A 26,251-nucleotide genomic window follows, 5' to 3' on the forward strand; every position below is an offset into this window, starting at 1 on the left:
CTCCTCTGGGATACCAATTATGCGTATATTATTTTTTTTTAGTGTATCACTTAGTTCTCTAATTTTCCCCTCATACTCCTGGATTTTTTTATCTCTCTTTCTTTCAGCTTCCTCTTTCTCCATAACTTTATCTTCTAGTTCACCTATTCTCTCCTCTGCCTCTTCAAGCCGAGCCATCGTGGATTCCATTTTGTTTTGCAATTCGTTTAAAGCGTTTTTCAACTCCTCGTGACTGTTCCTTAGTCCCTCGATCTTTGTGGCAAGAGATTCTCTGCTGTCCTGTATACTGTTTTCAAGCCCAGCGATTAATTTTATGACTATTATTCTAAATTCACTTTCTGTTATATTATTTAAATCCTTTTTGATCAGTTCATTAGCTGTTGTTATTTCCTGGAGATTCTTCTGAGGGGAATTCTTCCGTTTGGTCATTTTGGAGAGTCCCTGGAGTGGTGAGGACCTGCAGGGCACTTCCCCTGTGCTGTGGTTTATAACTGGAGTTAGTGGGCGGGGCCGCAGTCCGACCCGATGTCTGCCCCCAGCCCACTGCTGGGGCCACAGTCAGACTGGTGTGTGCCTTCTCTTCCCCTCTCCTAGGGGCGGGATTCACTGTGGGGTGGCGTGTCCCATCCGGGCTACTTGCACACTGCCAGGCTTGTGTTGCTGGGGATCTGGCGTATTAGCTGGGGTGGGTAGGCAAGGTGCACGGGGGCTGGAGGGGCAGGCTTAGCTCGCTTCTCCTTAGGTGATCCACTTCAGGAGGGGCCCTGTGGCAGCGGGAGGGAGTCAGATCCGCTGCCGGAGGTTTGGCTCCGCAGAAGCACAGAGTTGGGTGTTTGCGTGGAGCGAGCAAGTTCCCTGGCAGGAACTGGTTCCCTTTGGGATTTTGGCTGGGGGATGGGCGGGGGAGATGGCGCTGGCGAGCGCCTTTGTTCCCCGCCAAGCTGAGCTCTGCCGTCCGGGGGCTCAGCAGCTCTCCCTCCCTTTGTCCTCCAGCCTTCCCGCTTTCCGCGCAGAGCTGTTAACTTATGACCTCCCAGACGCTAAGTCGCGCTTGCTGTCGGAACACAGTCTGTCCGGCCCCTCCGCTTTTGCCAGCCCGACTCGGGGGCTCTGCTTGGCCGGCGAGCCGCCCCTCCGCCCTGGCTCCCTCCCGCCAGTCCGTGGAGCGCGCACCGCCTCGCCGCCCTTCCTACCCTCTTCCGTGGGCCTCTGGTCTGCGCTTGACTCCGGAGACTCCCTTCTGCTAATCCTCTGGCGGTTTTCTGGGTTCTTTAGGCAGGTGTAGGTGGAATCTAAGTGATCGGCAGGACGCGCTGTGAGCCCCGCGTCCTCCTACGCCGCCATCTTCCTTAAAACTCTCTAGATTGTATTTTAAGTAAGGTTTTTTATTTTATTTTATTAAGGTTTTTTTTAAGGTAGTAATTAGAGAAAAAGAAGAAATTGACATTGGGCCTAATTTTTTTTTTCCTTTTTAGGGTGTCCTTGGTGCTTCAAATAGATTCCAAAGAATATTTTTTGTCTCATGATCATCCTTCTTATAGCTCTATGTCCTTTAAAAGTTTTCACTAAAATACTATATGATTAGCTTTAAAATATTTTGATCATATAAAGGATCCTGTTGATATTGTCATGTAGCAAGGTGGTGAGGTAAATTTCCATATGCTATGAAAATGTGGCTTTCATAGATACAACTTAATATTATTATAACTGATTTTCAAAAATTTTCTATGAAAATAGCTTGCTTCTATTTAATTGTAATATACATGATTGACTTCACTAGTCTTTTTTTTTTTCCTTTTTAGCAAGAAACCAAAATTGAAATTATAATAATGAAGTTAGTGGTAAAATTATTTTTCCCTGAAAAATAGTTCAGAAAAATCACGTGGTCTGGTATTAAGATTTTAGATTTTGTTTCTCTGGATAGATATACATATGTGTGTGTGTGTGTGTGTGTGTGTGTGTTTGAATTCTATACACATATTATGTTTAACAGATGAAATGTTTGAACCACAGTAGTATTTGAACAACATAAAAAACGCTATTTGATAAGCAAGATTTTGCAATTTACAGTTAATTTTGTTTCCTACAATTAAAAAAAACATTTATTCTTGTGTTGTACACGGTTTTAATTTTTTTACTTTAATATGAAAAGATTATTTAAATATGACACTAGTTTTCTTCCTATCAAGGGCTTTCGAATAAAATGATGCTTTTAATGGAAAGTTAAGGCTCTGAATATCTTTGAGTTTTTCCCCTATCCCTGAATGCTCTGTAATTTGTGTGTGAATGATTCAAGACCTATTTTGTGTGTGACATTGCTATTTTTTTTTCATTTCTGTTTGCTGCAGTTTGTAACGTGGACATGCTATTTGTGAACAGGGCAAAATATTTTTTCCTACTATGAATGCACCTTCAGAAATAACTGGGTGGTCTTTGCCTCTTGATGTGACTTTTAGGGGGAAGCATTCACAAAGACATTCTTCAAGATATGATCGCTATAAGACCAAGAGCCTTACAAGTAAGCTGAGTAAAAGATTAAAGATCTTATGTGGGATTGCTGCAATGAGTAGAAGGAAAAAAAGGCCTAGCTGTCCTGGAGAGATGAAGAGGGAGTTTGAGATGCCTTAATTTTCAGTGTGAGGACTTCTATACTTTCTACAGTATGGAAAAGAAAGAATGTATTGCTAAGGAGTTGTAAACAACAAGTGACTAGAGATACATAAGAAGAAGCATGATGTGATTGGTGGGAGGGACCCATAACCCATGCAGAGTAGTTTTGAGTCATTTATACACAAGTGATTCACATTCACAAAACTAAGAGGAGTACTTTTCTTTCTTTTATTCTTTCATTTTTAAATATTTAAAACATTTTCTTGAATCAAGAAACAAAGTGATTGGAAGAGTTTTCTCCAAAACTCTGTGGCCAGTTTCCTTGTGGACCCTTCGGGAAAAAAGCATGATTGGTGAAGTTTTAGATTCAAGGGGGAATATCTTCTAATAGATAGAGTATGCATATAGCTGTGTTTGAATAAAGAAGATGCTTATGGAATACTACTTTGCAATGAGAAAGAATGAAATATGGCCTTCTGTAGCAATGTGGATGGAACTGGAGAGTGTTATGCTAAGTGAAGTAAGTCATACAGAGAAAGACAGATACCATATGTTTTCACTCTTATGTGGATCCTGAGAAACTTAACAGAAGACCATGGGGGAGGGGAAGGAAAAAAAGAGAGGGAGGGAGCCAAACCATAAGAGACTCTTAAAAAACAGAATAAACTGAGGGTTGGTGGGGGTGGGAGGGAGGGGAAAGTGGGTGATGGGCATTGAGGAGAGCATCTGTTGGGATGAGCACTGGGTGTTGTATGGAAACCAATTTGACAATATATTTCATACTAAGAAAAACAAAACAAAACAAAACAAAAAAAGATGCTTATGCATTCTTTGAGAAGATAGTTTATATGGGTACCCTCTAGTAATTGATAAAGTGAAAAGGGTAAACATCCAAAAGAAATGATCTGAAAAGGAGAAAAAAACACTAGTCACTTAAACAAACATATGGTCAAAAGAAAATATTAGGAAGTGAAATAGCTAATAGCCTTCATAAGCATTCATTTGATGCTAATCATATCCCTTGATGTGAACTTAGGTACGATATTTATATTTGAACAAGCTGCCCATTTACCCGTATATTGAAAATTGTATTGAGACTCCTGTTGTTGGACCCATTTGATTTTGCCTAAATGTTAAAATTGATGCCTAAAATAGGAGATAGTGTCAGTATATTGATTTTCACGAAAGGCAAATTATTCTTTTTTTGTTTGGGATCAAGAGATAAAGGTAAAAACATGCATAAAAAAGGAGTAAGATGATATTGAACATTTTTGAGACAATGGAAAACTATAGAAGGTGTAGAAGGAATACAACAATAATCCTTTGGGAAGGAAATTTTAGTTGGAGAAAATTTTGTGTAATTCAAAATTTATGGCATTGTAACAAGTATTAAAATCAGAGAATGTAAAAAATTCAATTTCCATTTATAAAGATTTTAATAGTATTTGTCAAAATCTGGGGCAAAATAAACATAAATAAATAAAGATTAACTGTAGATTTCTATTAAAAGGCAACATAATAAACCATCAGGCTATAACATCCACTTCAAATTTGAATGTTTTTGAAGCAATGAAACAAAACCTTGATTTCCAGAAAAATTAATGATTGATTTTTTGGAAGAAAAAAAATCTATTTGACAAAAGAAAAACACTCCAGTAGGTATATTAATGGGATATTTACATATGTATATCCATGTGCATGGATTTTCCCAAAATCCTTAGAAAAAGTATCATATGCCTCACCTTTGCACTAGTGATTATACCAAATGGAGAAAACTCTTTCCAGAGACGTTCATCATCAATACCATTATCAAGATTTTTTACGTAAAGGTTAACAACCTAAAAAAAGAAAACTGTAGCAAAAGGAAAAAGAAAACTACAGGGGGTAATTAAGCACACTTCCTAGTATTTTTATCCCATCTTTATTCTTTCCCACACTTAAGTCCTCCAGTTACCTGTAATGGAAATGAATATAAAATAGGTTTCCTCATTCCTGTCTTAACTTGCTTTTCAATTCAAAATTAATGTGGAAAAAGTAATATTTCATTGTATCAAAGATTTGATACAAGATCTGAACAAAATGAGCTTTATCTTGACACACACATTTGAAATAAACACCATTGTCTCACTTTTTATTAAACATGTATCTTCTAAAGACTTTAATAATGTTTATAATGTTGGAGCTAATCAATGGGGTGTTTAGTAGTTAGGTTTTGTTGCTCACACAGCCTAGTGAGGGAGACAAGTACATTACTGAGTACTATAACAAAAGCATGCATAAAGTGCTATGTGAGCAGAGAGGAGACATAATTCAGTTAATGTACTTTAAAAAATGACAAAAATGAGAGCGCCTGGGTTGCTTAGTGGGTTAAGTGTCTGACCGGATCAGGTCATGATCTCACCATTCATGGGTTTGAGCCCCACGTTGGGCTCTGTACTGACAGCTCAGAGCCTGGACCCCACTTCAGATTCTGTGTCTCCCTCTCTTCTGCCCCTCCCTCGCTCGCACTCTGTCTCTGTCTGTCAAAAATAAATAAACCTTAAAAATTAAAAAAAAATAAAAATGTAAAAATGAGCCCACCAGGGATAATGTGAAGATTAGCATATTATTTGACCTGATTTTACTATTAGAAAAGAATATAGTAACTTATTCACAGCAGAGGTAAGGGACAGAAAGTTTAACAGCCCTTTTAAATGTTCATTATAACCACTTGATAATTAGGTGTTTTTGTCTGCATGCTTCTTGCTTTTAGTTGTTTGAATTTTAAGTGATAAAATCAATAGACGCTCATGGGGTTAGGCAATGGGAACATATCAATAAACAGATGAAAGTGTACATATTGTTATGTCCTTTCAATTTCATCTGAGTAAGATGAAGTAGGATGGTAGACATCAGTCATCAGGGGTTGTGTGTTTTAATCTGCATAATTGTTAGCCATGCTAGGTAATTAATTCTACTTATAGGAATTTCCAACCAAGAAGTCCAAGATAAAAATAACTGCTTAGAGAAAAAATGAAAATAACAGTGGCTTTCTTGATGAATGACAGCTTTTTACCTGCATACATGGTTATAAGAAAGATCTAAAAATTTAAAGGATATATGATGAGATTATAGCATTTCTATAACCTCACTTAGAATATTATGTTTAGTTCTGTTTACCATATTTAAAAAAAGATGTAACATTTGAAAAGGGGAATTAGATTGACGTTATGCTACAAGGTATGAGCTGTGAAGACAGGATAGAATCCTGAGTTTATGTAACTTTTAAAGAGCAAAGGTTGAAGAATATTTAATTGAAAATAAACTCACTTCAGTATATATATAGATTGATAATGTCAACTCTGTTTTTACAGATTATTGTAAGGAGATGTATAAATTTTAATGGAAGTGAAACGACAAAACAAACATCTGTACTCCTCAGCTTTTCAAGTCCATCTTTCTATAGCATGTAAGCAGAATAATACTCTACTGATTTCTCCTATAAGTAAAATGTCTGAAAAATTTTCAATGTTTGAAAGATAGGAGATGCCCTTAGCTGAATACCACTAAACAGACATCCTAATAACTGTTTATCAAAGGAAAGGAAAAAGAGTATGTCTTAGGAGTGGCAACTGAGTTGCAATTGCCACTAACTTCTCAGAGAAATTTAATTTTAATCTACCTGTATTTTAGGAAGATAGACAGCAATTTAGGAATCAGAGAACATAGGGTATTTGAGTTATTATGGATCACAGAGGTCAATTTGTCCAATCCTGGCTTTACAAATGAGGATACTGGGACCTAAAGAGAAGTCATTTGTTCATAGTCACACAGCTAGTTTGTTGCATAGTTGAGACTAATACCCAAGTCTCCTTATGCCTTGTTCAGTGTTCTTTCTGTTAACACTATTGCTTCCAGAATAGGTTGCTATTTGAAAATTCATTTATAACCTGGTTTCATGGAACTTGGAAAGTAACTTTTCATAGAAACAATGTCATAAGCTCAGAATTCTTCTTTGCTCTATTCTATACACAGTTACCATGTTAATTTAAGCTTCCAATCATATCAATGCTAGCTTTAGACTTTTTGTTGCACATGTTCCTTCCTTTTGATTCTCATCTCTACCAACTTGGTCATCTCATGGAGAGAACATTGAGGTAACCTCCAACCTGTTCTCACCTCCAAACTCTTTTGTAACAATTCATTCTGCCCATCCTGTCTGTTGCAATTTCCCAAAGTGTTTTTCTCCTTTTTCTGTCTTTGCTCTTCCAAACGTATCTTCACTACTCAAATCAAATTTCATCTCTTCCGTAATGACTTCACTGACTATTGTAGGTAAAAGGGATATCTTCATCTAAATTCTTATAGCACTTAGTTTATATCACCTATGCATTCAACATTTGTTCATCAGATATTCTTTTTAAATATTTATTTTGAGAGAAAAAGGGCCCATGAGCAACTGAGGGGCAGAGACAGAGAGAGAGAGGGAGAGGGAGAGAATCCCAAGTAGGCTCCAGGCTGCCAGTACAGAGCCCAATGTGGGGCTTGATCTCACAAACCGTGAGATCATGACCTGAGCCAAAATGAAGAGTCAGCTTACCTGATTGAGCAACCCAAGTGCCCTGTTTACCAGATATTCTTGAGTGCCTACTCTATGCCAGGAAATGGTGTGGTTTAGCACTCACAAACTTTCAATGTAACAATTTGGAACTATAATTTATCACTCTTCTTAGATTTTTATATTCTTGATATTATGAGCCAGGCTTGAAAATCTTTATATTCTACATAGCTCATAGCAAAGAGCCTTTTGTACATAGTTGATAATCAGTAGGTATTTGTAGAGTAAATATTGAACTAAGAAGCTGCTATTCATAGGGTGAAGAGATAAATGTGGCCTCCATGGGATCAGTAAACAAACTGTTAGATATCAATCATAAGTATGTTTGAAGAGCTTCCTTTCACTCTTAAAGAAGTTCTTTACATATCATAAAAATGACAAGATGATCAAGGAGAAAAAAGTATCAAGAAAAACAGTATTTCAGTCATATTCTGATAGATAAATATTGTGAACAACAAAAAGTGATGGAAGAGCATGGAATTGGATTTAAAACCCTTCAGTTTCAGCTCCTACATATGCAAAAGTGGGACAATGTTTCAAGCCCACTTTACACACAGAATAGTTGCATTCCATTAGTTAAAACAGAATAAATACTCCATTAACTGTAAAACTATGTAACATTAAGATATTAGTACTTAACATGAAATTTTAGATGCATAAATGAGATATATTTAGATTTTCAAAAGGTAATCATTTGTAATTTTAAGTAATTGCTTCTGATGTCTTACTTGGTAACGAATATACTTTATTTTATTTATTTATTTATTTATTTATATTGCATTTTATTTTGTTTTATTTTATTTTACTTTAAGACAGTACAGTGGTCTTTGTCAGGGATTAAGTCAGGGGATGAATGTTAAAGGATTTAACAGACTTCCAAGTAAGTAATCCTCTTCATTCCCACTCCTGCCTTTTAGGAATACATTGAGACTATGTCTAGGACAAGATTTCTTTGCTCTGACCCTGCTTGATTGTCTTCATCTGTAGCTAGACTGAACCAGATAGGATTACCAAGAGTGATCAATTGGCAAATGAACTCATTTTCTTAGAAACAGCTTAGCTGAGTTTTACTTGCAGAACTGTCAGCATTTTACATCCAATTTAAGCTTCACTAAATAGGCCAAATGCTAGAAAAAGTTAGGGTATAAGTAAAACAAAATTTTAGAATATTTTTCTCTCTTTGAATAACTATAATGAATCTATATTTTTTATCCATCAATAATTCAGTATATTTGATGTCATCAACTAAGTTTGGGCTCATGATGTTTCTGATCAACTTTAAGTATTCAGTGAAAATTTATACAGATCTAAAGCACCATGGCTACCCTTATATAAATTAAGCATCATTATTAATAATTAAAACTGTGCTGCATAGTGAAAATAGATTCGTAAAAATATGTATTATGAAAATAAGCTTGAACACTCTACAATAATGAATTTGAATAAGAGTAAAGCGTCCCTTTACACAGCCAACATTCAGTTTATTTGACAAATATTTACTGGGTGCCCATTCTATCCCAACGTCTCTGTTAGATTTTGGAGTGAAACAGTAGACAAGAAACACATACCCATTCTTTTATGGAGATTGCATTTTCATAGGAAGATAGATGTAAAACAAGTAAATAGATAAACTATTTACACATTGTTATCAATGCTATGAAGGAAACACCATTTTAGCAATTCAGAATTGGAGGTTGATACTAAGTTCTCTACATAGGCAGCATACTGGTTAGGAAGTAGGTCAATTTACTATCATCTCAGTGTAATATCAAACCATCAAACCTAAAGCAAACTAGAAGCTGATAAAGCAGTAATTGTGTCTAATGTGTCAAGGGTTTTGATATATATCTACCATAAATATTTTGTTTGGTTTCTGCAACATTTCCTTAGTGCTTTCTGTCAGTCATTCTGAACATGCAATAGCAAGACAAGATTATCAATTAGACGGCATGAAATATAACTAATGTACCATGTTCAAAAAAGCCTTTATAAAAAGCTGGCTAGAACACCCATACAGATCAAAGGACAGGATTCAAAGGGCCACACTGTGTCTTTAGCCAAATCTACAAACATGGATAACAAGACTATAAGGAGAAAAATTTCCAACAGAAATATGGAAAAAAGATGCCACAGCATTAAGAAATTTAAAATGTATGAAGATGTTGAGGCATATTTACAGTTTTATACAATATAAATGATTTCAGGTAGGCCATCTAATAATCAGAGTTCATTTGTGTGACTGATATTTACTGAGTTTGAATATGTGGAAGTATATAGTTGAACAACCTATCTGAGATGCACTTATAGTACCACTAAAGATATTTAATTGGTCTTTTTGATGGGAAATATACTCATATTGTGCATATGTGCATATTGTGCACATTGTATTATGATTTTTAAAAGTTTATTTATTTTGAGAGAGAGAGAGAGAGAGAGAGAGAGAGAGAGAGCTAGCAAGCGGAGAAGGGGCAGAGAGAGAGGGAAAGAGATTCCCAAGCAGGCTTTGTGCTGTCAGCGCAGACCCCAATGCAGGGCTCAACTCACAAACCATGAGATCATGACCTTAGTCAAAACCAAGAGTCAGCTGCTTAACTGACTGACCCACCCAGGTGCTGGAGAAGAATATGTTATTCTAATTTTTTATAATTATTTCCTTGAAAAATACATTTGATATTCTGAACCATAATTCTATTTCTGAGATTCTTTGTTATTGTAGGACATATGAGAAATATCACTGAACCTACTGAGGCTCCATAGGCTAGATTGGCAAAATACTGTCTGTATAAAAGATCATCTGTCAGGGGTGCCTGGGTGGCTCAGTCGGTTAAGCATCAGACTTTGGCTCAAGTTGTGATATCACAATTCGTAAGTTCGAGCCCCAAGGTTAGGCTCTATGCTGACAGTTCAGAGCCTGGAGCCTGCTTTGGATTCTGTGTCTCCCTCTCTGTCTACCCTTCCGCCACTCATGCTCTGTCTCTCAAAAATAAATAAAGATTAAAAAAATTAAAAAATATATCATCTGTCAGAGACAATTAGCATAGAGTCTTTCATTCTTTAAACAATATTGGCAGCCTTTGTTAATACAATACATATCCTGAAACTCTCTTTTGTACAAATTTTAAAAATACCACAGGCTCACTATCTTTACGATTACCCCACCCCATATTTAATTTTTCTTTTTCTTTTTTCTCTAGATTCTGATTTTAAATTTCTCCTACTTTTTAAAGAGTCAAGCTTATGCACCAAAGTCTTTCAGAAGAAGGAGGTATTTAATATGACCAAAAGTTTTGTTATTCCCAAATAGTTCTAGGAAAAATAAATTTCTGAAAGGAGGAAAATGGTCAGTTTTAATTATTTGGGCATTGAATCAGAAGAACATGTTTTTGGAGAATTAAGTGATACAGAATTTGTTTGGATGTCTTCTGGATATAATATATCCAAGCCTTTATTTTTATACTTTTATTGAAAGATATTTTCAGTTCCTTTTATTTTTTGTTTTACATACATGCTTATAAAAAATTTCTGGGATTCCTAAAGAGATTAAATAGCTTCATAACAGCTGTTATGCAACAAGAGTTGGTATATAAAATGAATATAGTTATTAGCTAAGAGTAAGAAAAGCTCCCTAAAACCTCCAATAATGGAAATGCAAGAGTTAATATGATTTAATCATGTCTCCAAAGAGAACCTAAAAATGTTTTACTAACACATATTTACAGGCCATTTGTCCCCTACAGATGAAGTTGTGTGTGGGGGGGGCAGGAGCATTGCTTGAGTTGTGTTCTATTTATTTGTTACATTTTTTTCCCAATCAACATTTTGTTTATTGTATTGGGCCAGAAAAAGAAGTTGCATGACTATAATATCTTGTATGTATAAGGGGCAGCTAAAGTTTAATGTAGTAGTCCCTGAAATATGGCAGTATAGGCCAGGTTAACAGGTGACTTCAATTTCAAAGCATAAGAAACACTTTTTTTCTAGCTTTATTTAGGTATAATTGACAAAACTTATATATATTTAATATATATAATCATTTCATATTGTATGCATATATTGAAGCATAGGAAACATGTTATTGATATGTTAGAACTTTAAATATGGTTACTACTCTGATTGATAATGTTTCTCTGAGTGTAATCAGTTTCTTATTGAATCTATTTTCATCTAACTTAATTTGCTTTAGGTGCTTTTTTATATGTAAAAAATAGTAAAATGGTGTCTACTTCAAGGGTTGAAGGCTTGTCTTTCCTCATTAAAGAAAGTGCATATGACTTTTTAGGTAGATAAACAATCTATCACTTTTAGTACACCCTCAATTAATAGTATACACATATATGGAAGTTTCCAGTTATCTCATATTTTCTCTGAGGAAATTGACTACAGTTTGAAGTAAATTATGTCTACAAACTTTAAAATAGTGGCCATAAAACTCAAATTCCTACTGAAACCAGGGAACTAAAATAAATTAATTTAGAGGGCTGGGAATACTCTCATAAGACACTGTGGGATCACAATTCTATAGGGGACAGAAGAGTGCATGCTCTGTCTATGGGTAGCCACTACTTCTCTACTTCATCTAGCTGTGCTGAGCCAGTAAATATGTGGGACCAGATCTTTTGCTAGATATTTCTTTTCAGAGTACCTACTAGAAATTCAGATTTTATGTAAAAACCTCAGGTTTTCAAAGCTCTGGGCAGACCGAATAAAATATATTTGACAGCTTTTGCTGGCCAGTTTGCAGTCCTTGCTTTCAAAGCAGTGTGATGTAGGGGGGCCTGGGTGGCTCAGTTGGTTAAGCGTCCAACTTAGGCTCAGGTCATGATCTCATTGTTTATGAGTTTGGGCCCCGCGTCAGGCTCTGTGCTGACATCTCAGAGCCTGGAGCCTGCTTTGGATTTTGTGTCTCCTTCTCTCTGCCCCTCCCCCTCTCGCACTCTGTCTCTGTTTTTCTCAAAAATAAACATTTTTTTAAAAGGAGCATGGTATAGAAAAATCACTTGCTTAGAGATCAAGAGAGCCACAGATCTTGTCTCTTCTGTCTAAATGTGTAGCACATCTGTTGACCTTATTATGTTCTCATGAGAATAAAAGAGATATGACAATCTTTGGGGGAGATTTCAAAAAATGGTTCCCTAATATACAGTAGAGGAAGAAGGTGATGAATTCAGGGGCAGTATCTTGAGTTAGGAGTTGGGAGACTTCTGACATAAATTTTCTATGCAATCTTGGCCAAATAATTGTACATCTGAGCGCCTAATTTTCTCATCTGGTAAATGGTGGTGGTGGTGGGTAGTAAAGTAGAGCAGTTCAGACTCCCAATATATTATGTAGAAAAAAATAGCTTCACTATTAATTGAAGGGATGAAAAGGAATGGCTCCCTCTTATCTTTCCTTCTACTAACCACCAGCACTTTCCTTAAGTTCCTTAGAGTCCAGTTTCAAATCCATTGGAGTGGATCATCTCAAAGTTTGACTATAAAATGCTCTATTTTAAGTAATTTTCTCTATTTGAATAATTAGCAAATGTAACACTTTATTTGGTTACCTTCACATCAGAGGTAGGACTTACTATGTGACATTTGATAGTGAATTTTCAATTTATCTTCAAAATGACTAAAATACTTAAATCCAATGGTTCTGTGACTTCTTAAGCAGACTCCTCACTTTGTAATATTTTGTTACCTCTTGTCATGTGTTTTGTATGCTGTTTATCAATTGTTAAATATGATTCTGTGGTCCAAGTTTAGGTTTCAAATGTAAGAATTCCATATCTCTGATTCTTCTACTAATCTGACTCTAATCAGAGAAGGGTATGGGTGGCAAGCATTGCTATTAACTTTGTTGCCTTTTGTCCACACACTACAAGTTAGAAGAATCAAAGTATGAAAATGTATTTATAATTATTACAGATTAAAAATGATCTTGACAAAGTAGAAATATCACCTTCCCTCACTTATTCAATTCTTGAGTCTCAACTGGTGCAGAATCAATTTCTAGTCATAACTTGTGTATGGGGGAGAGTCTTCCTACAGTCAGGATAACTGGCGTTCTGATCATGTGCAGCAATGATGATGATTGGATCTGCTAAGCTGTGTAGAGACCCTTACTACTTTATCACAATATGATATAGGATCTTGGTAATAGTTTTATTGGTGGTAGTGGTGTATTGAATATAGTATCTGACCCAGTGTTCTTGAACATGTATAACCCCATTTTGTCAGTAGCTTTATAAGAATGTGGTTGTTAGTATATTTCAGCCACAAAGATAAGTTCTAGTGAATTTCAGGCCCTTTATTCATAGTTTTAATTTCACAGCCAAACTTAGAAATGGAGAGAGGCAGCAAAAGGTAATTTCAAGAGACTAGGAGGTATCAGAGGGAGATAATCATTCTAGGCCAACTCCAGGAAACCCAAATTACAGCTGTTTTATACTGATTTGATAATATCTGTAGCATCATCTGCTTATTTAGTCAAATTTTCCAAAATGTTGATTACTTGGAAAAGTATAAGGAAATCTAAAATAAATTGACACACAGAATGAACAAATTCAGCAGTATAGAAGTCACACTTTTTTTGAATGTCAAAAATAATGTATATGCATTTAACTTGTCTATGAAGTCCTAGAGCCACAGCTAGTGTAAGGCAGTATTGTAAAATACATTCTCACACCTGACCAGACAAAGAAAAAAAATTTTAAAGTTAAGTGAACTCCTAATTTCTAAGAAATGTTAAAATCCTTAATAACAGAACAGTTAATTCATGGACATTTATATATTTATTGGATAATTGTAACAAGAATGTTTCAGTATTTGGTAATTTTATTTCATTTAATTTTTTAAATATTTTAATGTTTTTATTTATTTTTGAGAGAGGGAGAGACAGAGCGAGTCGGGGAGGGGAAGAGAGAGAGAGAGAGGGAGACACAGAATCCAAAGCAGATTCCAGGCTCTGAGCTGTCAGCACGATGCAAGGCTTGAACTCACAAGCCATGAGATGACCTGAGCTGAAGTTGGATGCTCAACCTGGGTTGGGTGCCACTCAGGCACCCAAGTATTTGGTAATTTTAAAGTCTAAACTTAAATAATCTATGGATCTCAGGTAATAGAAGATGTAAATTATTTTTTTGAACTTAATATAATTATATACATATGGTGACAGCCAAAAAAGTTCTGTTGACTTCAGAAAGTTTTGTAGAAACTTTGGAAAGAGAGGATATCACTACTAAAAGGAAAAATAAAATCCTCGAATCCAGTAACATATAGCCCATTGAATTAAGGAAGTATGCATTATCATTGACTTAGTATGCATGAATATATTTTACTTTAAGAAAGTGTCATTTCAAAACAGGTTGGGTGAGTGAACTATAAAGCAAAATCAAATAGTTCTGACAGCCAAACGACAGAACACAAGAATAGGTGAAAAAAAGGTTCACTTTCCTTCACTCCCACCTCCTTTCCCTAGCATCCCCAGATATATGTTTGCATTTCTGGTTTATTTAGTAACCTTTCTGCAGACCTTTAAGCAGAAAAGAGTTACCTTTCAAAACAAACAAGCAAACAACAAAAAAACCTGAAAAGAGACTTTTTTCAATTTAATTTTTAAAAATTCCAATAAAATTAACACAGTGTTATATTAGTTTCAGGTGTACAATATAGCGATTCAACAATTTTAAACTCAGTGCTCATCACGATAAATACACTATTAATCCCCTTCACCTATTTCATCCATCCCCCACCCACTGGCCCTGTCATAACCATCTGTTTGTTTTCTTAGTTGAGATTCTCTTTGTCTCTTTTTTGTTTGTTCATTTTTTTCTTTTATAAAAATTTTTTAATGTTTATTTATTTTTGAGAGAGAGAGCGTGAGTGGGGGAGGGCAGAGAGAGAGGGAGACACAGAATCCGAAATAGGCTCCTGGCTCTGAGGTGTTAGCACAGAGTCCAACGCGGGGATCTAACCCATGAACCACAAGATCATGCCTGAGCTTAAGCTGGACACTTAACTGACCGAGCCACCCAGGTGCCCCCCCTTTTTTTTCTTAAATTCCTCATATGAGTGAAGTCGTATGGTATTTGTCTTTCTCTTACTGACTGACTGGAGGAGACTTCTAACAAAAATGCTATTGCGAGAGATTACAGAAGGATGATGAACCAACTATATATATATTTGTAGTGGGCATTATAAGGAGGTTCCTATTTCTGTACTACCAAGAAAGTGTGCTAAAGCTCAAAAGAGCCAAATTGCAGTCCTTATAGTTTTTTTAAAGCATATTGTTTTATTTTATATGTACTTTTTTCAGTTTTAGTTTTAATTCCAGTATACCTAACACAGTGTTATATTATATTCAGGCATACCGTACAGTGTTTCAACAATTCTATACATTACTCAGGGATCATCAGTACTCTTAAACTCTTCACCTATTTCACCTATTCCCCTACCCACCTCACCTCTGGTAACCATTAGTTTGTTCTCTAGTTCTCTAGACTCTAGTTAAGAGTCTATTTTTTTTTGTTTCTCTTTTTCTAGGTTCGTTTGTTTTGTTTCTTAAATTCCACATATGAGTGAAGTCTTATGGTATTTGCCTTTTTCTGATTGCCTTATTTCACTTAGCATTATACCTTCTAGATCCATCTGTGTTTTGCAAATGACAAGATTTTATTCTCTTTTGTGACTGAGTACAATTCCATTGTCTATATATACTTCATCCTCTCTATCCATTCATCTATTGATGGACACTGGGTTACTTCTATAATTTGGCTATTGTAAATAATTCTGCAGTAAACATAGGGAAGCCTATATCTTTTGAATTCATGTTTTTGTATTTTTTTGGGTAAATGCTGAACAGTGGAATTACTGGATCATAGGGTAATTCTATTTTTAATTTTTTGAGGAACCTCCATACTGTTTTACACAGTGGCTGCACCAATTTGCATTCCCACCAACAGCGCACAAGTGTTCCTATTTCTCCACATCCTTGCCAACATCTGTTGTTTCATGTGTTGTTGATTTTAGCCATTCTGGCAGGTGTGAGGTGATATCTCATTGTGGTTTTGATTTGCATTTCCGTGATGATGAGTGATTTTGAGCATCTTTTCATGTGTCTGTTGACCATGTGGATGACTTATCTGGAGAAATATCTGTTCATGTCTTCTGCTCATTTTTATTTGGATTATTTGTTTTCTGGATGTTGATTTTGTTAAATTCTTTATAGATTTTGAATACTAACCCTTTATAGGATATGTCATTTGCAAATATCTTCTCTCATTCTGTAGGCTGCCTTTTAGTTTTGTTGATTGTTTCCTTTACTGTGAAGAAGCTTTTTATTCTGGTGTAGTCCCAGTAGTTTACTTTTGCTTTTGTTTCCTTTCCCTCAGGAGACATATCTAGAAAAATGTTTCTACGGCTGATGTTAGAGCATTTACAACCTGTGCTCTCTGCTAGGATTTTTATGATTTCAGGTCTCCTTCTGAAGGTTTTTTTCCATTTTTAGTTTATTTTTGTGTGTTGTGTAAGAAAGTGATCCAGTTTCATTTTTTTGCATGTTGTTGTCCAGTTTTCCAAACACCATTTCCTCTTTTTCATTGCATCTTCCTGCCTCCTTTGTCAAAGATTAAATGACCGTTTTTTCATGGGTTTATTTCTGGGCTCTCTATTATGTTATATTGATATATGTGTCTATATTTGTGCCAGTACCATACTATTTTGATTACTATGGCTTTGTAGTATATCCTTAAATCTGGGATTGTGGTATTTCCAGTCTTGTTTTTCTTTTTCAAGATTGCTTGGGCTATTCAGGGTCTTTTTTGTTTCCATGCAAATTTTAGGATTGTTTGTTCTAGTTCTGTGAAAAATATTTTTTGTATTTTGATAGGGCTTGCATTAAATCTATAGATTTCTTTGGGTAGTATGGGAATTTTAATAATATTTCTTCTCCCAATTCATTCGTATAGAATATCTTTTCATTTGTGTCAGCTATAATTTCTTTCATCAGTGTATTATGGTTTTCAGTGTAGAGATGTTTCACCTCCTTGGTTAAGTTTATTTCTTGGTATTTTGTTCTTTTTGGTGCAATTGTATGTAGAATTATTTTCTTAATTTGTCTTTATGCTTCTTCATTATTAGTGTACAGAAATGCATTGGATTTCTGTATACTGATTTTGTATCCTGAAACTTTACTGAATTCATTTATCAGTTCTAGTAATTTCTTGTTGCAGTCTTTTGTGTTCTGTCTATATAGTATCATGTCATCTGCAAATGGTGAAAATTTTACTCCTTTCTTACCAATTTAGATTTCTTTCCTTTTGTTATCTGATTGCTGTGGCTAGGACTTCCAGTACTATGTTGGATAAACGTGTTGAGAGTGGACATCCTTATCTTGTTCCTGACCTTAGGGGAAAAGCTCTAAGTTTTTCAGCATTGTTTATGCTGTTAGCTGTGGCTTTTTCATATAAGGCCCTTATTACATTGAGGTATGGTCCCTCTAAACCAATTTTGTTGAGGATTTTTATCATGAATGGATGTTGTACTTTGTGAAATGGTTTTTCCTCATCGATTGAAATGATCAAGTGATTTTTATCCTTTCTCTTATTGATTTGATGCATCACACTTATTCATTGGTTAATATTGAGCCACCTTTTCATCCCAGGAATAAATCCCACTTTATTAAGTTGAATGATTTTTCAAATGTATTATTTGACTTGGTTTGCTAATATTTTGCTCGGGATTTTTTCATCTGTGTTCATTGGAGATATTGGCTTGTAGTTCTCCTTATCTGGTTTTGGTATCAGAGTAATTCTGGCCTCATAGAATGAATTTGGAAGCTTTCTTCCTCTTTTACTTTTTGGAATAATTAGAGAATAGGTATTGATTCTTTCTTATAGGTTTGGTAGAATTCACCTGTGAAGCCATCTGGTTCTGGACTTTTGTTTGTTGAAAATGTTTTGATTACTGATGCAGTTTCATTAATAATACTTGTTCAAATTTTCTATTTCTTCCTGATTCAGTTTTGGGAGGTCATATTTCTAGGAATTTGTTTCTTTTAGGTTGTCCAATTTGTTGGCATATAATTTTTCATAATCTTCTCTTATAATCCTTTGTGTTTCTGTGGTGCTGATTGTTATTTATCTCCTTTCATTTTTGATTTTCTTCATTTGAGTCCCCTCCCCTTTTTGTTTCTGATGAGCCTGGCTAAAGGTTTATCAATTTTGTTGATTTATTTCAAAGACTCAGTCCCTGAGTTCATTGATCTGTTTCATTTCTTTTTTATTTTCTATTGAAAGTTTTTTAAATTTATTTTAAGAGAGAAAGAGACACACACACAGAATCTGAAACAGACTCTAGGCTCTGAGCTGTCAGCATGGAGCCCGATGCGGGGCTTGAACCCACAAACTGCAAGATCATGACCTGAGCCGATGTCGGATGCTTAACCAACTGAGCCACCCAGGCACCCCCTTTTTATTTTCTATTTAATTTTAGTTCTGCTTGACTCTTTCTTTTTTTCCTTCTTTCTACTGTTTTTAGGCGTTGTTTGTTCTTTTTCTATATCCTTTAGATGTAAGGTTAGATTGTTTATTTGAGATTTTTCTTGCTTCTTGAAATAGGCTTGTATTACTGTGAACTTCCCTCCTAGAACCACCTTTGCTGCGTCCAGAATTGTTCTGACTGTTGTGTTTTCATTTGCATTTATTTTCATGTAATTTTTATTTTTCTTTGATTTATTGATTGACCCACTCACTGTTTAGTAGCATGGTATTTAAAAAAATTTTTTTAACGTTTATTTATTTTTGAGACAGAGAGAGACAGAGCATGAATGGGGGAGGGTCAGAGAGAGAGAGACACACAGAATCTGAAACAGGTTCCAGGTTCTGAGCTGTCAGCACAGAGCCTGACGCAGGGCTTGAACTCACAGACCGCGAGATCATGACCTGAGCTGAAGTCGGGGCTTGAACTCACAGACCGCGAGATCATGACCTGAGCTGAAGTCGGACGTTTAACCGACTGAGCCACCCAGACGCCCCTAGTAGCATGGTATTTAACGCCCATGTATTTGTGTTCCTTCCAGGTTTTTTCTTGTGGTTGATTTCTAGTTTCATGGTGTTGTCATTGGAAAAGATGCATGGTACGACTTTGATCATGTTAAATTTGTTGACACTTGTTTTGTGGCCTAATATGTGACCTATTCTGGAAAATGTTCCGTGTGCACTTGAAAAGAATATGTATTCTGCTTTTTTAAGATGGAATGTTCTGAATATATCTGTTAGATACATCTGGTCCAATGTGTCATTCAAAGCCACTGTTTCCTTGTTGATTTTGTTTGGATGATCTGTCCATTGATGTAAGTGGGTATTAAAGTACCCTATTATTCTATTACTGTCAACTACTTCCTTTGTTATCAGCTGCTTTATGTATTTGGGTGCTTCCATTTTGGGTCATAAATATTTACAATTGTTGTATCTCCCTGTTGGGATTTTCTCTTTATGTAATGTCATCCTTTGTCTCTTGTTAACGTCTTTGTTTTAGAGTCTATTTTGTCTGATATAAGTATTACTACCCCTGATTTCTTTTCACTTCCAATTGGATGATAGATGTACACTAGAGGGAATGAAGAATAGACTAGAGGAAGCAGACTGACATAAATGTTTCTCCATCCCTTCACTTGTAAACTGCATGTGTCTTTAAGTCTGAAATGAATCTCTTGTTGGCAGCATATAGATAGGTCTGGCTATTTCTTCCATTTTTTTCAATGGTACATATAGCCAATTAACTTTCAAAGTCATTATGGATACATGTATGTTTATTGCTATTTTATTACTTGCTTTATGGTTGTTTTTGTAGTTTTCTCTCTTCTCTTGCTCTCTTCTCTCATAGTTTGCTGGCTTTTTTTAGTGACATACTTGGATTCTTTTTATTTTTTTGCCTATATATTACTAGTTTTTCATTTGTGGTTATCATTAGGCTTGTATATAACATCTCATGCATATGGCAGTCTATATTAAGTTGATGGTTGCTTAAGTTTGAACCCATTCTAAAAGCACTAAATTTTTATTCCTCTTCCCTGAACATTTTAGATATATGATGTAATACTTTATATCCTTTTATATTGTGAATCCTTTGGCTGATTTTTATAGGTATAATTGATTTTAATGCTTTTGTGCTTCCTACTTTTATTACTCTTGCTTGTGGTTTTCTTTCCACTCAAAGAATCCTCTTAAACATTTCTTGTAAGGCTGGTAGTGGTGATGAATTCCTTGAACTTTTGTTTATCTTGGAAACTTTGTCTCTTCCTCTATTCTGAATGATAGCCTTTCTGGATAGAGTATTCTTGGTTGTAGTTTTTTTTTTTTTTCTTTTCTTTCAGCACTTTGAATATATCATGCCACTCCATTTAATCCTGCAGTTTCTGATGAAAAGCCAACTGATAGCCTTTGTCACCACATTTTGCCATTTTAGTAACGTGTGTCTTTGTGTGGACCTCCTTCGGTTGATTTTTTTTGGGCTCTCTCTGTGTCCCCCCAGATCTGGATTTCTGTTTCCTTCCCCATATTCTGGAAATTTTCAGCTGTTATCTCTTAAAATACAGTTTCCATCCCCTTTTCTCATTCTTCTCTTTATGGGATCCCTATAATGATAATGTTATGCTTTGTGGTGTCACTGAGTGTCTCTAAGTCTATTTTCATTTTTTTATTATTATTTTTGCTATGTCATGTTCAATTTGATTGCTTTTCTTTATTCTGTCCTCCAAGTCACTGATCTGTTCTTCTTCTAATCTATTCTTTATTCCTTTTAGTGTATTTTTATTTTCAGTTATTGAATTCTTCATTTCTGATTGGTTCTCTTTTATGTTTTCTATCTTTTAAAAGTTTATTTATTTATTTATTTATTTAGAGAGCACATGAGTAGGGGAGGGGGAGAGAGAGAGGGAGAGAGAATCCCAAGCAGGCTCCACACTGTCAGTGCAGAGCCCAGTGTGGGGCTCAAACTCACAAACTGTGAGATCATGACCTGAGCCGAAGTCAAGAGCTGGTTGCTTAACTAACTGAGTCACACTGACATCCCCTATATTTTCTATCTTTTTATTGAGGGTCTCGCTGAGGATTTACACTCTTTGTTCAAGTCCAGTGAATTATCTTTATGACCATTACTTTAAGTTTTCTATTAGTCATATTACCTATCTTTGATTCATTTAATTCTCTTGCTGTGATTTCATCCTGTTTTTCATTTGGGTCATATTACTTTGTGTCCTCATTCTGTCTAGCTCTCTGTGTCTGTTTCTATGTGTTAGGAAAGTAGGTAAGTCTGTCTCTTGAAAGAAGTGACGTTATGAAGAAGAGGTCCTGTCATGCCCTGCAATGCAATGTCCCCTGTTTTCCATAACCTGGCACATCAAAGGTGTCTTCTATGTTTGTTGCATATACCCTGCTATTACTGTGTCTGAGCTGTTTTTACCTTCAGTACAGTCATCTGAAGTGGCTCTCTTTGCCTCTTGTAGTCATGGTTTGGTCCCTGTGTTGTTAGTGAGTTTGAAGCTGCCTTAGGCTTGAGTTGAATCAGACCAGGCATTTGCCAGAGCTATGGCAGCACCAAACTGCAGGGCACTCTCCCTATCTTGTCCCTTGAGAAGCTGTCATTGGTGGGCGGGTCCTATAATCAGAGCAGATGTATATGCCTCTGCTGGGTTTGCAGTCAGAATTGCATGTGTGGGTATCTTCCTCTTTCCCTAGGGCAGGGATCACTTTGGAGTGGTGGTGGCCTCTGTCATGTTTGCTTCACCCTGCCGGACTTATGGCATTCCTTTGGATGGTCTCCTAACAAAGGCCTGTTGGAGAGGGCATGTCTATAGGAGAATGTGGGGTGGGGCGCACAGTGTCAGCAAGGTCTATGCTGCGGTACTGCAGGAGGTTACCTTCAGCCACCCTGGGAAAACTCTTCCCCAGTCTGGGATGGAGGGGATAGTCTGTAGATGAGCACAGGGGTGGGGCAAGATTTGTGGAGAGTATTCATCTGCAGTAGTTCCCACACTTGTCTGGGTAGGTAGGCTGTGCGGCAGGAGACGGAAATGCCCCCTGCCAGCTCTTTTTTTCTAGAAGTCCTCAAAGAGCTCTTCCCCAGCACCTGCTCTGACATTAGTAAATAAATCTCCTTCCTGTACACCCCAGGCATTTTTCAAACCGCTGCTTCTATGCTGTATTTCAGTGGGGCTGTTTGTTATGCTGTTTATTTAATGGCAGGCACTCAGGTTGCAATTGCCCTCTGGATCTTCCAGAGTGAAGTTGCTGAATTTTAAAGTTCCATGTGTTAAGCCCTACTGATTGTTAAGAACAAACAAAGTTAGGTTCCTTTGGTTTTCAAAGCCAAATATTATGGAGATTCATCTTCCCACTTTGGGTTCCCCATGCCTGTCATGTTTGGTGTAGGGTCTGCTCCCCCTTTATTTTCTTTGCCCAAGGTATCTCTCCCTTCCATGGACAGTCCTACAGGTCAGTTTGACTTTCAACTATATCTCTGCCCTTTCTACCCTCTTTAATGTGGCATCTTTTCTACATTTATCTATGGAGAGTCTGTTCTGTCAGTCTTTGGGTCGTTTTCTGGTTTATTTACTCTAATGTGGATGTTATCTAGGTGTAACCATGGGACGAGGTGATCCAAGGGTCCTCCTACTCTGCCATCTTCTCTGGAAGCAATATGTTTTAGATTTCACTGTTCTTCACTAAGGAGTTTGGAAACAGTGGGAAATACTATACTACTGGAAAAAAATGTTTGCTTTCTTAATTAAGCTAATTTTGTGGGTTTTTTTATTAATCTCTTTTGCATGTGTTTATTTTGTGTGGATGTGTGTATGACTCTGTGTGTGTGTGTGTGTGTGTGTGTGTGTGTGTGTGTAACCCTTTTGGGGAGGATGTAAGATAGTTCATTATTGCTCCAGAAATAAGTATACAGTGAGCTATGTGATTACATGGCTCCATGTTTAGAAAATTAAGGCATAAAACTGATATTGGATCACTGTCATCATCCTGTTGGCCAAATAAAAAAATTAAAAAAAAAACCTAGAAGGGGATTTTTTTTCCTCTGAAAGTATTGGAACACCCATTGGGATGGGAAGAAAGCTCTTGAGAGAGAGGAAGAAGACTCAATATTGCTGAATTTTTTTTTTTTTGGAATTGTTATGACCTGAGGCCATTTTTATAAACAGAAATCTATAATCTTATTTCCTTGCCTTCATATATGGAAAAGCCCTAAACCACATGACTTTTCAGATTATTCTTTACCCAGTGGGGATTAGACCAGAAATATAATACCATTGTCCATATAATTTAAAACATTATCTAATAACAATTCAGGCTTTTCTACCTTCTTTGTGCTCTTCCTTGCTGGTGTTTCATTGTGTGTAACCTATCTAAAATTCTTGAAGAATTTAAGATTTTTGTGTGTGTGAAATATAATAAAGCCTTGATTAATTGGAAGCTAACTATCCAGAACTCTTGATTAACCAGTTTTATTTATTTATTTTTTGCTACACTCTCCTTTTAGAAGGAAGAGGCAAATGACAAGAAAACAAGCTGTTAACAGGTATTTATGTATTTATTTTTTTAAAATCAACTTTCTGGGAATGTCCTGGAGCCTGTACAAATTCAGCCCAACTTTAATAATTTTGTTTCCTGTACTATACTTATTAAGGTAGGAAAGTAGAGCCATTGAAATGTTTAAGAACAAATGTTGAATCTTTCTTAATCCTTGGTAAAAAGAAAAATGAAATCCAAATAGCTAATTAGATCCTGTCTATTTGAAAGTACTAGTTAATTTGTGTTGCTGTAGTTTCACTATTGACAGTAATCATTCATATCTCTTAACTGAGAATGGATCCTAGGGCCATCCAGTGGGGAGATGACTTCCAGCCACAGGAAGTAACTCCTTCCCTGGGAACTAAAGCAGAGTCTAGAGAAAGGCTACAAAATTGATGTGGGTTGAGTGAGGGTCACTGACATGAAAACCATGACACTTTGTAAAACAGTGAGAAGGTAATTCACTCCCCTCATGACTCTGTAATGCTTAGGAAGGTACATTCACTTTTGAAGGGCAGCACTTCAAAAGTGCTATTAAGTGTGCTATAGTAATAGTGGAAAAAAAATAGGCCATCTATTCTTCTGTAATTATTCTAAGCATTAGGCATGGATATATTTTGTAAGCATGCTAGTAGTTCTAAAATATTCGAAATTATTTTTTTCTAAAAATATATTTTTAAAAAATAGTTTGAAATCTAGGAAGATTTATGCTTGAAACTTCCTGAAATATCTATGACAATTTCAGTTGAATTGCAATCGGAGATACCATATTGCTCTAGGCTTTATACCTTTTAGGTTGTAATGGGGAAAATAATGGACAGTATCTCAGAGAAGCAAGGGAAGAGGAAGGCAACCCATCATGCTCAAGTACATTTTTTAAAAAGATTTTTTTTATCTTTTAAGTAATCTGTACACTCAACATGGGGCTCAAACTCACAACACTGAGATCTAGAGTCTCATGCTCTACTGACTGAGTCAGCCAGGCATCCTATAAAGTTCATTTTGATATTGCCTGGCAATACTGCCCCCTGTTCTCTTCCCTGTACCCTTCTCAGGTTAAGTCACCTTTTGGGGACTTTTCCCAAATATCTTCAGGGCTGCCCTTGATAAATGTTTTATCCATATTTTTGTACAACAAAAATGTCATAGGGTTGTGGGGGAGAAGGGAACCACACCATGTGATTTATTCTGGATTTTCAACATAGAAAATTGAAAGCACTATGGTGATGTTTGTAATATCTGGGATATTTCCTATACTAAATGTTACTTTTAAATATCATGCTCACTAAATAATACCCAAGTGACCTGAAGCAGTGGATGCGCCTCCTTAAGTGCCAAACTTTCCATTGGACACTTTTGTGTTATGGGAGATTAGAACCCACTAGATTTCATTAATTAATGATTTTAACCGAAAAATTTAAATGGATTGAGTTTTGAGTTAAGGTTTGGGATTTTGAAAGTAATTTTTTAAAATTTTATATGAGTACAATTGAATTCAGACATTGAAATTTACTTTCATTGTATTTTAATTTTACTAGTAAAATGACATGCAAACTAATGCAATGCCCTCTTATTTAATTAATTATAACAGTTTATCACTATAGATTTATTTTTTTTCTAATTTTTATTTTTGAGAGAAAGAGCACTCAAGTGAGGGAGGGACAGAGAGAGAGGGGGTCCAAAGCAGACTCTGCACTGATAGCAGCAAGCCCAACATGGGGCTTGAACTCACAAATTGCGAGATCATGACCTGAGCTTAAGTCAGACGTTTAACTGACTGAGCCACCCAGACGCCCCTGTATAGATTTATTTTATTTTATTTTATTTTATTTTATTTTATTTTATTTTATTTTATTTTATGAAATTTATTGTAAAATTGGTTTCCATACAACACACAGTGTGCATCCCAACAGGTGCCCCCCTCAATGCCCATCACCCACTTCCCACTCTCTCCCACCCCCCATCAACCTTCAGTTTATTCTCAGTTTTTAAGAGTCTCTTATGCTTTGGCTCCCTCCCTCTCTGTTTTTTTTCTTTCCCCTTGCCCATGGTCTTCTGTTAAGTTTTTCAGGATCCACATAAGAGTGAAAACATTTGGTAACTGTCTTTCTCTGTATGACTTAATTCACTTAGCATTACACTCTCCAGTTCCATCCACATTGCTACAAAAGGCCACATTTCATTCTTTCTCATTGCCACGTAGTATTCCATTGTGTATATAAACCACAATTTCCTTATCCATTCATCAGTTGATGGACATTTAGGCTCTTTCCACAATTTGTCTATTGTTGAAAGTTCTGCTATAAACATTGGGGTACAAGTGCCCCTATGCATCAGCACTCCTGTATCCCTTGGGTAAATTCCTAGCAGTGCTATTGCTGAGTTTTAGGGTAGACCTATTTTTAATTTTTTGAGGAAACTCCACATTGTTTTCCAGAGTGGCTGCACCAGTTTGCATTCCCACCAACAGTGCAAGAGGGTTCCCG

At 36.0% G+C, this 26,251-nt stretch overlaps 1 protein-coding gene across 1 annotated transcript in view; it reads left to right on the forward strand.

The window, feature by feature from the left end:
* DACH2 (dachshund family transcription factor 2) overlaps positions 1–26,251 on the forward strand; it is a 764,445-nt gene that overhangs the window by 235,838 nt on the left and 502,356 nt on the right. The window contains 1 exon segment of the mRNA XM_042973956.1: positions 23,734–23,772. Coding sequence (XP_042829890.1) covers positions 23,734–23,772 — 39 coding nt within the window.

The sequence above is a fragment of the Panthera tigris genome, chromosome X, assembly GCF_018350195.1.
Source record: "Panthera tigris isolate Pti1 chromosome X, P.tigris_Pti1_mat1.1, whole genome shotgun sequence".
In the NCBI taxonomy this organism is placed as follows: domain Eukaryota; kingdom Metazoa; phylum Chordata; class Mammalia; order Carnivora; family Felidae; genus Panthera; species Panthera tigris.